This window comes from Periplaneta americana, chromosome 1 (assembly GCF_040183065.1).
Source record: "Periplaneta americana isolate PAMFEO1 chromosome 1, P.americana_PAMFEO1_priV1, whole genome shotgun sequence".
Taxonomy (NCBI): Eukaryota; Metazoa; Arthropoda; class Insecta; order Blattodea; family Blattidae; genus Periplaneta; species Periplaneta americana.
The window spans coordinates 160,969,088-160,985,282 of NC_091117.1; the positions used below are offsets into that span (position 1 = coordinate 160,969,088).

Here is a 16,195-nt window from a genome sequence, read left to right on the forward strand (position 1 = left end):
AAAAAAGTTACGACTCGCAGCACTAAACATGCAGCATCCCTATCCTGTCTGGTACTTATGCAGTTGACTATTAGACTGCAGGTGCTCAACTCAACCCTAGCCTCTCATGTAGATGTTATCCTATGGAGTTAGATTAAGTGCCTGCTTAACTTATGTAACTTATTTTATCGGAAATGATTTAACTTATGGTAACCTAAATAGAAGTAGATCATGAATATCTCTGTTTTAATTAGTACTATATTTTCCAATTATTTGGTGCAGATTAACTGTTACTAAAAATGTTGTATTTACCTTTTCCAAGGCATAATTTATGAACTACAGTTACAGAAATATCAATTCGTTACTTCTTGAGCAATTTTTATTCTCTATTACTGTACAACAACAGCAATGACATAATCCTAATTCAATTTAATATAATCTAAAAGGCAGTAGAATAAACAGTGTGAACTAAAGTAAAGGAAAAACAAGACGAAACCAACCTTTCCCTTCCATAAGTAATTCTTGTCCATGTGATCCAACAAGTGTTTTGGAAAGGAAGGGGGCGAAGTCAACCATGATCTCCCTCAGAAGCGGACACACTGAACCCAGTGCCATTTCCAGTTTCTGTGTTAGGGAAGCTTCTCTCGAAGGTGTGGGAACAGCCAGATGTTCTACCAGAGGTTTAATAGGGAGTTCATCAGGCCGAGCCTGTGTAGGTGCAGGGCAGAGTCCATCTGGGACTCTCACCACAGAGATTTCTCCCACTGGCTTCTCACCCCTCTCTACATTTCCAAGACCTCCCTCCATGTTGCCTTCAGCATCAACCATCCCTGCACAACATATTTTTATTATTACAGGACTATTACATAAGGTTTTAACTTGTAATGATTCCAAATCCTATACTACTGACGTTATTAAACATTAATGAGAAGATGAAACTATTACTTTATTGGGAAATTACAAGTTAAAGGATATTTGATTAATTCTTAAAATAGATTCTAGTACCAACTTTAACCCTTTGCAGCACAAATGATTATTTTTTTGTTTTTCATATCATGGATCATAACAAAGCTTAGATAATTTTTTTCAAAATTTTAACTCTGCTCACAGTTTCAAAACACAGATGATACCTCTGTGCATCCTCAAGAGGTGGTTCCATTGTGGAACATCTGAGCTATAATTGTAGAGAAAGAAAGAAAACTGTGGTTCTTCTGAAAAACCACTATGCTGTAAAGGGTTAACAGTACACCGAAGAAGTACAGAGCCAGGTACTAGAACCTTTACATGTTATTAAAACGAAATTAAAATTATATTCGTTCAGAAAGAAAAAGTAGCATAACAGATAAGTAGCATGATTTTTAAAAGATTTCGCAAATGGAAGTCATTGTGTAATATTTCGGCTACAGCATGTGAGTAGGTCGTAAAATAAATATAAATCATAAGTTCCATCTGTATAAAGATTTACCAGGAGTGCAATATAATTAACAGCACACAACAATTACCTAAACAACATAAATGCATATAATACATACCTCTAGAATGGGACATGTTGTGAATGTTTCTATGATCTTCCTTGCTTGTTATTGGGTCCCCATCTTCGTTGAGATTGACATCCGTCCAACTTTCATCGTTAGAAGCAGGTTTATTGTCATCTAATAGAATCTCATTTCCTGTATCAATATCTACATTGTTTTCTGTGGTTGAATTCAGATTAATGGAATTGACTTCTTCAACTGAATCACCGCTCTGAAATAAAATGAAGTAAATTTAAGTCAAACACTGTGTAACATTGCTGTACAGAAATAAAACATTGCACTTCACTGTTAATTGATAATTTATTTTTTTTAAGATTAAAATACATTAAAACAATTAAACGCCAATAAATATGCAATTAATGAGAGAAGTGCCTAAATACTTTTTCACTGCAAACTTTCTGTGATTTTAATTACGTTATAATTATGATGACCATTCATTCATGGGCAGGTCTTTCATTAAATACAGCATGCGTATTAAAATCACAATAAGTTTGCACTGAAAAATTATTTATATAGTTGTCTTACTTAATTGAATAATCAATGAAATTGAACAAAACACAAATAGTCCATACACTAGTGTCTGCTGATATAAAATTAATAGATATACAAAACAGTAAGAGTCATTAACAGAGTCATGAAACCATATCTTGTTCATAAGCATATCAGAATACACCTTTGCAAAATCTTAGCACGATCTATACTCACTTACGGCAGTGAAGCATAACATTTTGAAAAATGGATGAGAGAAGAATAATTGCATGTGAGATGCGAGTCATATGCAGAAAAATCGGGTATATTAAATGGGATCTATTAAAAAACTGCGATATTTTATAAGTACTCGAAACAAAGCCAATGTTGCAATATATCCATCAGCATCAATACAATTGGAAAACCCATCTGGAAGGAACGAGTTCAACCAGAATCCCTAAAGCCATGTACAGATAAGTATGCTCCAAAAAGCCAAAGATCTATAGGACGTCCTAAGAAGAGTTGGCGTGAAAATTTTATGTAGAACAGTAACAGGTCTTTAGGCATTATACTTGTCAGGCAGAGGAGAAGAAGAAGAAATACTTTATTTCTAAATATTTTTCAATCAGTATTTTCCAATACTGGTAGCATCAAATTTTACTGCAACACTATAAGCAACAAAGTAGACATACTGTAAAAGGTAAAAAGGTAAAGGTATCCCCGTAACATGCCATGAAGGCACTTGGGGGGCATGGAGGTAGAGCCCCATGCTTTCCATGACCTCGGCACTAGAATGAGGTGGTGTGGTCGGCACCACGCTCTGACCGCCTTTTACCGCCGGGAAAGACCCAGTACTCAATTTTATAGGAGGCTGAGTGAACCTTGGGGCCGTTCTGAAAGTTTGGCAACGAGAAAAAATCCTGTCACCACCTGGGATCGAACCCCGGACCTTCCAGTCCGTAGCCAGCTGCTCTACCAACTGAGCTACCCGGCCCTGTACTAAGAATAATTACAAAGAACAAAAAGAAAACTTCAATTTTCTAAACATTACCTGTGACATTCTCTACATGTTACAAATATAGTAACACTATTCAAAATAAGAATATATCATTAGAAATCGTACAGACCCAGAAACAAAATCTGGTGCACCCAAATTTTTCAAGTTCCAGTTATGACATATTGCGCATGCTCAAATGCACAGTATGTTGTTATAACTGGAACTTGAAAAATTGAGGTTGCCCAAATTTTGTTTCTGGGCCTGTACAAAAGATGCCTTATTGCAGAGATAACATTAGATAACTAAATTAAGACATAGAAATAAGATTGACGAAGCCATGATTTTTAAAAATCTTTATGGTGAATAAATTACTATTACCATTAGATTAAACAGTGAATGAAAATATTTATAATATTACAATGAAAGGAAGAAGTGAAACATTTTTATTTCACGAATTGAAAAAAAAATAATGATGCTTAATAATGTCATGAATTTTATAATTCCACTGATGTAGAAATAAACTTAGATAATATTACTATAAAGGTAAAGGTAAGCAATGGTTATTTTCCTTTTTCAGTGGTATTATAAAAGTTCAAATATCATTTGTTCAATGATCTCAAAGTTTAATTTATTGAGCAATTTTTATTTTATTTCATTATAACATTTTATTTCATAATTTTGTCAAAAGTTAAATACCAAAGAGAGAGATATAAAGAAGAATGAACCACCAAAACCAATTACCAGTAAAATAAATACGTCCCTTGTTATGTACAAGTTCTACATTGCAAGATTCAGTACCACAAGTATAAACAAATGTTAGAATTTTTTTTCTTAACTCATCGCTGCAACAAGACTGTATTGTGTATTCTTTGCAGGTAAAAAAGTTCGTAAGTCTAGGTGTAACACAAATTTATAACCTTGCTTTACATCTAAACTGTGACTATCATGAAGCAAAATGTTATGACTGGAACGCAGCTATAGTACAAGAGAGCAAAAGCTGTGATTACCTTATTAGAGTGCAGGTTAGGGGGTGGCAGTCTGGTATATCTCTGCACGCCATCACTCGGATCTACATCATAAGGATGATTTAGCGAGGATGCATGCGAAGAAGCTCGCGACCTTGTGCTACCCTACAGTGTTAGTAACAATGTCCTCTGTTAGAAAACCACACTACTACTAAAAATGCAGAAAACAGACAAATTTTTAGATCAGCTTGGGTTATCAAAACAAAGAGAAAGATGAGTTAAGCACGAGCAGTTTATGGCCTCACCTTTTTCACTTAAATCTAAAGTTACAAAAATCTTTTAATGTTTAGATAAGCTATGCAGGAAGCATGATTTCAAAAAGGCAGACTAAAGAAACTGCCATATAACAATGTGTGTGTGTAGAGAACTAGGGAGAAAGGGTCAAGAGACAGAGGAAAAGAAAGAGAATGAAAGAATTAGACAGACAGGTTTATAGTTACAGTAAAACCCCGATAAGATGGTGTTCAAGGGTCCGTGTGTAAACCGCATATTAACCGGGACCACGTATTAGGCGGGTATAATAATTTTGATTTATATATAGTATCTATTAGCATTTTTCTTTATTGAAATACATGATTCATGAAAGGTAATGCAGTATTACTCCATTATGTAATTACTATATTGTATGTCAAAGACATTTAAAATACTTTATGCTCGACCATGCCGAAAAGTAGTAATTATACACCTGGTAGCAGTCCTTTAATGCATGTCATTAAAGTACACCTACTCATTAAAGTACAGGTCTTCAGCCAATCACAAGTCAGCTTTGTACCTTTATATCGATTATTCTCGGATATGCAATCGACAATTAGCGAAAAGTCACGGAGGCTGGAAATCCAATACTGTCGCACAAGGTTATGTTCTGTTACTATAATAATTAGCGTTAATTGTAAATAATATTCAAATAAATTCAATTTGTCATCTCGTTTTTCAATTCTAAATCAATTTCCAGGTTATATCAGAATAATGTTAATTCTTATTCTGTGCCAAGGTCAATGACATTCGGCCTTGGAAAAAATCAATACTTTCGCGTCTGCGCACATCTCACAATTCAGGTCAGTTCGCACATAACCATAAAAAGACCTAATTTTCAATACTTTCAAGTTAGAAATATGGTCGAGCATAAAAAGTCGTATGAAACTTGCCTATAATGGTAATTAAGACGCTCGTATGAAAATTATGAAACTCGCTTGTGCTCGTTTCATAAACAATCATACTTGCGTCTTAATTACTACCATTATAGGTTCGTTGCATAATGTACTATTATGTACTGTACTTAATTTTTTCGAAAAAAAAGTCATATACAGTTGTTTGCCGTGTGTGTGTTCTCATGTTTATACATTTCACTTTCCTATGCTTACATCTTTCTGACATCACAGCTGCAGTCGCCATTTCTTATTATCGTTCTTAATGTCTATAATGCGATTCCTAATGAATCAGAGAGTTGTTTCTGATTAAGAGTACTGTTTTCATTGTACTTTCGTAAGATTTCCAATTTTTCCAACATAGACAGCGCTTTTCCTTCAACATTCACTGTAACCACACTGACAGACACTTCAATACACTGAAGGACAACAAACTGACCAGCAAAAATTTCCAAAATTTTATTACGGCAGAGTGAGGAATGCTGCTTGAGACAGAGAGTTAGCAAGAAGGTGGGTTATTGTAACTGTATGTAGGCTTTAAGCTCGCAGATAAAGAGTCGAATAAGAGAGCGTAACAAGAGGGTGGGGTACCGGTATTGTACAGTATGAAGGTTTAAATGCGCAGGTAAAGGGTCGAATACTTTTCAGGATAATGGCACCAGTGAGTTCAATGGCCAAAATGTTTCATTCCTGTTACATTGCTGAAAGATATATCGAAAATATTCCACAAAAATAGTGTATTATGGCGGGACTATAGAGCAACAAACGGGGTATTTTATAAAGGTGTTATACAGGGTGGGGCATGGGAACCAAGTGTTTTTGGAATGGCTTATACTCGGTCGTTACGAAAGGGAGAGACATGCGGCATGTGACATTCCATTCCGTGGCTCATTGCATTTCGCCTGCAGCCGGCATCATGGAGCAGTGGACGCAAGTTTGCGTATGATTATTTTGTTAGGAATGGCGAGTCCGTGACCGCGATACCGCGTGAATTTTGCTACAGATACAAAATTAATCGCAATGATTCTGTTCCCTTGCGTGACACAATCTTATGTTGGGTTAAAAATCTTTGAACAAAAGGCGCAATACTGAAGAATAAACCGCCCGGCCCCCAACGCAGAGTGCGTGCTCCAGAAAATTTTGAGTCAGACAAGCAATAATTCGCAGACCAGGTCCTTTTGCTCATAGACATTCAGCTGCACTTGGAATCATCAATCGTACGGTAAGACGGATTTTGCATGACGATTTACATTTACACCCATACAACATACAAGATGGGTGGTTGTGCAGAAATTCAATGTAAGAGATTATCCCCAACAATGAATTTCGCACAAGACTTGCACTCCACGAGCAGTATGAAAATATGATGAAGCCCATTTCCACCTTAATGGAGTCGTTAACAGATAAAATTTTCGGTATTGGGATGCTGAAAATCAGCGTCATTTAGGATACACGAAAAACATGCATAACCCTGGGACAGTTTGGCGTGGTGGGACAGTTTATCGGTACCTACTTTTTTCAAGAAAATGCGGTTACAATTACTGTAACCTCTGTGCGTTACATTGAGATAATTAATACCTTTTTCATCCCTGAGTTACAAAGAAGAGGCGACTAACATTCAGCCCATATAATTAATTGAAGAATATGTTAGAATTTTTCGGATCGAAATTTAATAGAAATCGATTAATGTATTTATTAAAAACTATTGCAACAGAGATCTCCTGGAAAGATTAGAGGTCACTTTTCGTCAGTGTTTCAACAATGCGTCAACACAGATGGACATCACATGCCAGATGTAATTTTCCGCTCATAATTGATTCTCACAAACATTGTTCCACCAATAAAGTGTGTTGAAAACAAAAACTAACTATTTTATGGTTGTTTTAAAAACACTTGGTTCCTATACCCCACCCTGTATATGAAATGCACAGGGAGCGGACAAAAAAAAAAGTGTATTACACAGGATAGCGTAATAAGCGGGTGCGTCTTATCGAGATTTTACTGTATTTTTCATGGTGAGGCATACAATTAGCTGAACAGCTAGATCATTGGGTTCCACTCTAGAGATCCAAGTTCAAATCCCAGTAAGTTTAAGCTGAATTTGTTGTGGACAAACACACTGTTGGGACACATTTTTCTGTTAGTTATATTTTTGTTGCTCTTGTTTCATTAGTTCTCTGCTTTCATCACCATCGTCATCATCTTTGTTATTGATGTCATTGTCGTCATCATCATCATTGCTGTCAATTCAGGTGAAACCAAGACAAGGAAAATAAATATACAAACTGCAGTACACATATCAAAATAGTATGATATGATCTTTGTACATATGTTCTTAATACTAAATGGGCAATATGAAAGTCTGACTGATAAGAGTTAGGCAACTAAACATAATAAATTAAGAATTCATAACCCAAGCCACAGTAAATATAAGTTATTGACAGTAGAAGCTGACATCAGATCTAGTTAAAGTTTTTAGTCATTTGAGTATACCGGTAGAGCAGAAGATTTAGTCACTAAGGGCTGTATTCATAGACATTCTCAGCGCGGGCTTCTGGTGGATCATCAGCGAACTAACATTTTTCGTATTCATAAACCAATGTCAGCGATATGATATGATATGAATCCTGTTTAGCACGCTCATAGCCCAGGTAGCGAAATGTCTATGAATAGCACCCTAAAGGATGTAAGAACCTTAACCTCCAGTATAGGCCTAAGCAAGAATACTGAAATGTTTGCTAAATACATGTTCATGTTCCTACCTTGAGGGAAGGCGGTCCACTCGAGTGAGTGTCATGATCTGCTAGGACAGAGGAGTTGTTTTCATCTACAACTATGACCTCATATTCCCCATCTTCCTGAGACAACTGTTGACAAAGGCCTCTTGTCTGGGCTGAAACATTACGAATGCAGTATTTAAAACTATGATGCATACTATTATGTGTTTTCTTAACATCGAAAAGTAATAGTGTTCATTTAATTATAAATGTATAGCATTCACAACCTACCATTTCAATTTCATCATGCAATATTTAATTTACTGTTACAATTGCTCACTAACCCATTGAACAGGTCGATAAGAGCAATGCAACTAAAGATAAGTCTATGTGTAAGCCTATGTTTAGTACAGTATGCTAGTGATTTATCTGATACACAATAATAAAATTATAGTAGTAGCGAAAAAATTATCACAAGAACCAAATTTTCGAAAGAAAAGAGAAAGGAAAGACATAAAGAAGAAAATAAATAAATAAAATTTACAAAGAAAACCAAGAAAAGGAGAAAAAAAGTAAAAAGAGGAGACCGAGGAAAATAAACAAAGAAATAATGATAAAACACAAAGAAAAGAAAGAAGAAATAAAAGAAATAAAGAAAAAATTAGAAGGAAACGAACAAGCAAAGAAGAAATACGAATGAAATTATGCAGGAAAATAAAAAAGAAAGAAACAAAGAAAGGTGAATGAATTAAAAAAAACTAGAAGTAATGACAGAAAGTAGGAAGAATGGATGAAAAGAAAGAAAATCGAAGGAGGAAACAATGTCAAATTCATTCCAGGTATCAAAAGAGATTTCACGATCACAAAACTTCGTCAATATTGTAGATGGGGGAAGGGAGATGAATGTATAGGCTACAGTTAAAAAGATTATGTCCAAAAAAAAAAAAAACACTTATGTATATCAGAAAATTAAACAATGAATTGCATTCCTTATAATTATCCACTTGTTTTATGTGTGCATTGAAACAGAAATATATCAATTATGATTCGAAAGAGAATAACTGTAATTGTAATATATATTGTATCGTTTCCTCATTCAATATGATCTCTTACATCATTCCAACATTGAGGTTGATCGATATAATGCCAGTTGTCCTGTATATTTTTACTCTGAAAAAATAGTCACTATTATTATTATGGTATTTTCTTCTTTGCCAAATTACGTAGGCCTAACAAACGAAGAAATTCTTCCGTACATGGATCAACAAAAAATATTTGCAAATTTTGTCAGCAATATTCAAAAGATAAAATACCTATTTGAAGTCTGTCTGTCTTTTTCGTATTAACTTCTATTAAAATAAATATAATACTGGTACAATTCAGTTCAAGTAAACAAAAAATACAAAATTATGGTACAAAACATGACTTATCACTCATGATAGTTCTCAGAACATTTTCATTTTCATCTGAAGAATTCATGTTGTACCTAGTACATAGATATAAAAAAAATGCATTTTAAGTAAAATTATGCATGTCTAACTTGGTGTCGGTATTTCATTTTTTACTTTATAAAAGTGAATCTATAAACTACAAGTAAGTAAACACTATTTTTGTCATATATTCAAGGAACAATAATTGGTAGGTTGTGAATAAAACACAGTGATCATTTATGCCATGCTTTGGAAAGCAGCACCCAATGTACAGAAAAATAATGGCTACTACGATATAAATTTAAACTAAAAGTCACAATATAAATAAAACCATTAAAAAAATTTCCATCAATATCTACAAATACATCAAAATCGATATGCAACAGTTTAACGTAATATGCATAAATGGTTATTCTCTTTTACATAACTATCAGTTTCATCCATGAAAAGTATATTATTCTGTAATTTTAGTTAACCTCTAATATCTGAAACCGTCTTTCTATACTTTCTGTCCTCTTTGGCGCAACAGAAAGATCATTATATTTATTTGAGAATATTTAAAATAATATAATTTTCAGTACAGGAAGTTTTTCTACACCTATAAGCACCTCATTTTTTTTACAATTTTGTGAATTACAAATATTATATAATATTTATAATATTTGTATGAAATATTACACTTAATTAATTATGTTCATATTATAGCACAAAGAGTCAGTACCGTAAACTGGGGTTACTTTGAACACAGAGGAAACTTTGAACATTTTTTCAGGAAATCATATTTAGGTTCCTACACGCTGCACTTGTTATAGATGGAGGTAAATTTGGTATGAGACTGATTTTATGATAACTTACCTCCATCTATAAGAAGTACAGCATGTAGAAACCTAAATATGATGATCTGAAAAAATGTTCAAAGTTACCTCTGTGTTCAAAGTAACCCCAGTTTACGGTACATATTATAATAACGAGAAATTAAAGTGTAGTTGACCCAGAAATGCTACACGTCCATGTAATCATAAACTTTCATGGGTGCCTGCAAGAAGGATCAAGGAGAGCCACTTGACTTCTTCTGGCATTTTTTTAGCAAGATTGCATAAAATGCCTCTGTCATGAAACATAATCAAGGAAATTTACAATTTACTAAAATGATATCAAAGAGCTTCATAATGGAGTGGCTATTGTTACTAAAATCAAAATGTTGTTTTTTAATAAAAAAGCCGCCCTAAATAAGGGTTCGAATAGATCGGCCTACTAATCAATTCATAAAGAATAATCATGAAAACCAATTGTGTGACAATTTGAAAGGAAAAAGAAAACATTAAGATAAATGATATGAAAACATAGGAAATCATTTACAATGAAAGTTTGTTGGGTACAAATGATTACTAATTATAGCTAAGGATGATTTTAACACATGAGATCCTATGGCAGCGTTGTCAGACAGAGACTAAACGGAGCGGAGCGCTCCACTAGACTCGTTGCGTGGTCTGGTGTTTCCACAGACATAAGCAAGTTCACGCTCCGACTCCAGCTCCACAACCGGTTTTGGAGCTTACAACTCTGACACTACTGTCCTATGGCATCAAAGGATTACCAGTCAATTGACAACGTTTAAAAAAATTCATTGTTGTTGTTACAATCTATAATTTTGCATTAACTTATTTGGGGGGGGGGGGCAAAGTAACGTGGCCTCCGTATAATATCAAGTAGGCCATGAATGTGTATATACTGTAAACTTCATATATGCATTACCCTGTACATATTATATTAGCATCTATAGTACTATGTTGACAAATTATGAAAAAGTTACAGTTTTAAGACGAAATGTTTTGTCTCTAATAAAAACAAGAAACAAGCACCTTCCAACACGCAACAAAGTTGGAATATTTACCACCAGATTAATTTGGCTCATTAACATAAGGTGGGCCAGAAACTTAACCCGAACACATGTATAAAGTCCATCATTTCTAACCAGTTCCATGGTTCATTTGGGTTGTTTAACATATAATGTACAGTGACTCATGGATATCTAGTTAATGAAACATTATCCTAAAGCTGTCAACATTTCTTTGTTTCCATTATGGTTCGTTACAATTTTCTTGTAATATTTTCCTGGAAAGCTACACACCTGTTTTCTCCATTTATTTAGAAATAGGCTATATATTACCGGTATGTTTGAAATATTAATTGGAAGCTAACAAATATAACTTTCACAGATTCAGTTACAATTTCTGTCGTTCTTAAATAGTCTCATGGGATATACTATACTGTATATAATTTACAATATTTAAAGCTAAAATTACGTACGAGTATATGAGGACCATCCAAAAAGCAACGAACCTGAAATCTATGTGTATATGAAATAACTGTAATTTTTAATTAGTAATGATTTTTGCTAATTAGTGTAACCTTTATTTGTTTACGACACTGCATAACTATTGCCTATTGTATAAATTTGTATCTCTTTTAGTGTATGTTTTTTATCTCTTCTGATGTACTTCTATATATATATTTTTTGACTTGCTTATTTCTTTTGTCTTGTTTTATATCATTGTACAATGATCTATTGAATGAATAAACAACAATGAATAGTGAACCATTTATCAAATATTCAATGTTTTCGAAGAAGAAGCCGTACAAATACAGACATACGAATTCAATCAATTACATAAAAATAGTTATAGCCACCCCACACCATTATCTCCTTATGAGTGATGCCTTATTGGTGTCACTTGTGAGGTTCAAACCTGTCTTCGGACAGTTGACTAAACAACAATATTCATAAACTCAATAGGATGAACCAAAATATTTGCTTTCACAATAATTAGAAACCTCATAAGAATTATAATACAAAAATAAAAATGCTAAAAATCTAAAATACCAGTACTTTGCAGTACATGTCATTTTATGATTTATTTTCATGAGAAATAATTACAGGTACGTACATGTAAGTTCTATACAGTTAATATTTTGTTATGGTATTGTAATCATTAATTCATTAATTTTAGAAGAAGGCATGTTTCTAAGAACGAATGTTAGATATGTTAACGTAGAATCTTCTTAAGTCTCTCTTTTCCTTTAATTATTACTTTATTTTCGAATATATAGGAAGACTATTATTATCTTCTTTAATTTAATGCAATTCTTTTAGGATTAAAATATGCTATTCGACACCATATTACTCTCTAATGCCTAACATTTTTAATTACTGTTGAACTATTAAATTATTTAAATTAAATAAATAACGACTTCACTGTGTTAACCTTTTTAAATTATAGTGTTGAGGATGTGTTGTGGGTGTGTTTGTGTGTGTGTCCATACCCAGAACGCATCCTCATTACTCAATTGAATTTCAGAACACACACCCTTTTCGACACAATCATGAACACACCTCACCTTAACAGGAAATCAGAACTCACTAGCATTCAGAAGATGATAGAAATAACATCGAAACTAGTCAATCAGGTAAAATAATATCACAATTCAAAATGTTAACACAATGAAGTCGTTATTTATTTAATTTAAATAACTTAATAGTTCATCAGTGATTATGTAAGTGTTAAACTCAAGAATGAAGTTTCAATTACTCTGAAAGAATAAATTTAAAATTTAAAATACATACCGTGAGGTTCCTAACAAACTACTCCATTAACACAAATTTTGTCTGCTAATACAGTTCCTAAAATAATACATCTAAATTAATAATATGCCTGCTTTTACAGTAATTATTAAGAATTTATACTAAAATAAACGCTATCAAAATGTATTTAATATGAGACTGTGTCACAGCAAAATGTAATCTCCAATATTCTTAAATTATGTAATATAAATTTGCACACAGTAATAGGAAAATAACACCATGCAATAATATAAAATAATGACTGATATAGTTATAACAATATCAAATTGTAAGAAAGTATAATACAATTATAATTTTTAAATTACAACAACCAATAAATGGATTTTTATGGGCGTTATTACTAAATCCCTATCATGTGTTACATCAATATACCAACTTATGTTGCAATGATTTTACATATGGTTCTTATTTAATTGATTCTCGGTTAGCTTCAAACATCTAACTTGTTTTCAATGAAATGTCACTTTAATATTATGCTGTGAAAATGGATAGTTTATTTTCTAGAGCTGAAAGATTTTATAGTTCATGAAATAAAATTAAAGGTGTCCCATGTACATGTTCCGAAGGCCCGTGAGAGCCAGGAAGAAGTTTCTTTGCTGTTAACTTCAGATGAACAGTCAGTGCCACACTCTTCTCTCTTTACTCCCAGGGAGGAAGAGGGAAAGAGGAATCAGCCCTATGGAAACCTCAGTATGCACAGGGCCGTTCTGGAAGTTTCCTCTTACCAGGATTGAATTCACGCCTTCCAGTTCACAGTCAAGTTCCACTAGCCGGACTAATTCATAGAGTATGATTTGTTAATGTAGTCCCAAGCAATGTGATCACTTAGGATTTAATACTCGTTATTACAATAAAATAATGAAGAATTAATATTTGCAAGGCCTTCATATATGTACATGGATGTTAAAAAATACAACGATCTAACATATAACACGCAGACAACCTATTTGTTTACAGACACAGACAAGTAAAGCAATGTGTTGTGCATAACTCCTACACATGCAGTCACAATGCTTACAAGCAATGATAATAATAACAAAAGCATACGTTTAAAAGTGCAATGTGATTGAGGACTTCTAGGGTTTTATTACTAGCATCCCTTCTTTCTTTTCTCCCCGAGCATCCATGGTTACATTTACTTCTGGTACAAAACAATCAACAGACATTAAAAAATTCCTACATTATACAATTTAATCAACATCTATAAGCTTTACAATGTGCTGATACAGGGCTTGTATTATTTTCTCAGTGCACTAGCATTTTTTGAGGCAGAAACGTTATTCTTTTTTTTTTCTCTCGCGAGATGCTAGTAGAAAGGAATGGCAGAGCTAAACATTCAGTTGAATTCACGGCTATATTTAAACAAATTTACTCATTCCATAAGTTACCTTGATGACCAAGAGTTGAGTTTCTATGATATCTAGTTGGCACATGATTGTTGTTGTTGTTGATGTTGATGTGGTTGTTGTTGTTGTGATTTTTGAACAAAGGGTTTCGATGTCGCAGGAAAGGTTGATGCTGGGCGTTGGGGTGCGACCCAGGTAGGAACTGGGGGTATACGTGATGCGACCACTGAGGGAACAGGGGTCGCGCTCCCCCCTCTACATGTCAGCGTCCCAGAGAAACAACATACACGCACACACCATTAGCGGTAATATGATAGGAAATCACATGGATCGTTCAGCTAACAGATAATTTTCTTACTATTTATTAAATTAGTTGTTGGCCGTCAATGAGTCAAATCACTTCTCTCTCTCTACTGTTAAAGTCTGCAATATTAAGAAGTGAAACAGATAAAACGACTTCCATATTCTGAAGAATTAGATAGTATAAACAATTGTCAATATTATTGGCATTGCTTTATTTTGCAGTTGTTCAATTCTTTATTTTAATAAATATTTTATGAGAACCAATTTCGAAGTTTCATAAGATGATTAAGAAGTAATCTTCCAACATAAATGTAATATACACCACAAATACTATTTCTTGGACATGACTGTTATTGATTTTATAATATCCAACAAATACCAAGACTTGTTTCAATTTCATATTACCGTTATCAAACAAAAACATCACAAACACATATACATATAACGCCACGATGAAAGATTGTGTAAATAAATTTCCATATTCATATATTTATAATATCTAAAGGAGGAACATGAAATACAAAAAACGATAATAAAAATACCTTCATGTTTATACCATACATATTATATAAGGTTTGCATTTACAAGCTGAACTAGTCTGTAAATATATCTCAGATTCTGTATATAATTTTATACAATTCTGTATATTGAAGTAAACTGTGCACAACAGAATTTTATATTTACGATATCAAATACAGTATATTATTAAAATATTCATAAATAATTTAAATTTTAGTAGGTACAAACAGTTGTGCAATGAGTGTCATTCACAATTTGTTATTTTTCCTGCTGGAGAAAATATCTCTCTGATACAAGAATGTAGGTCTACAACCATGATCTTTTTTTATAATAATAAACTTCGTGGGGATAAAATCGCAATGCAGTTGAAATTAATATCTCATAATTATAATTACCTAGTCTGAACTTTAAATTCACTATTTCAATTGGCTGCTTTGAAAAGAAAAGTAACTTACATTGTTTATAAACATAAAAAATACAAGTACCAGTAATGTTCAAGTTAAAAATAATTGCTGTAAAAATAATAGTCGTAATTATGGATATATAAATGTATATAGTAGGTAATAAGTAGTTAATTTGGTCCTAAAAGTTATGCAAATCGAAACTTCTAATTATAAAAGCAAATATTTTACGATCTCGTTATTTTTATAGTTCATACTTGAATTTATGTCATTGCGCTTAAAAGTATAAATGGTCGTATAATCAAAGATTACATAAATAGCTGCAGCTGCAATGAGTGTATTTCATTGTTTTAAGTAAAAGAAAAACCTGAAGGAAAATAGGAACAGCAGTACTGGTAATGTAAATTAGTTTTTCATTCAGAGGAGCAAACTGGTTGAAATGTTACATTTTAGTATTCTTATAAAACTTGTATGAAATATGAACTCAAAACCTAATTATTTTATTCATCATTTAATATTGATACAGTAAGGCTTAACTCTCAACACTTTAAATTTAAACTAAAATATATTTACAAAAATTATTTAACGAATATTCATTTCAAGCATCGAACATACTAATACTTTTACAATTGAAATGTGGCATATAATTTGTTTCTGTTAGCAAAAAGATAGCTATGTGCAAACAAA

At 32.9% G+C, this 16,195-nt stretch overlaps 1 protein-coding gene across 7 annotated transcripts in view; it reads right to left on the reverse strand.

The window, feature by feature from the left end:
- rg (A kinase anchor protein rugose) overlaps window positions 1-16,195 on the reverse strand; it is an 809,394-nt gene that overhangs the window by 708,534 nt on the left and 84,665 nt on the right. For 5 of the 7 annotated variants that reach the window (XM_069830427.1, XM_069830419.1, XM_069830410.1 and 2 more), the window contains 5 exons: window positions 14,328-14,540; window positions 7,912-8,042; window positions 3,987-4,109; window positions 1,512-1,725; window positions 480-809 (listed from right to left, as the gene is read on the reverse strand). In XM_069830427.1, coding sequence (XP_069686528.1) covers window positions 480-809; window positions 1,512-1,725; window positions 3,987-4,109; window positions 7,912-8,042; window positions 14,328-14,540 — 1,011 coding nt within the window. The remainder of the gene's footprint in view (window positions 1-479; window positions 810-1,511; window positions 1,726-3,986; window positions 4,110-7,911; window positions 8,043-14,327; window positions 14,541-16,195) is intronic. The other 2 variants (XM_069830457.1, XM_069830447.1) reach the window with 2 other exon arrangements.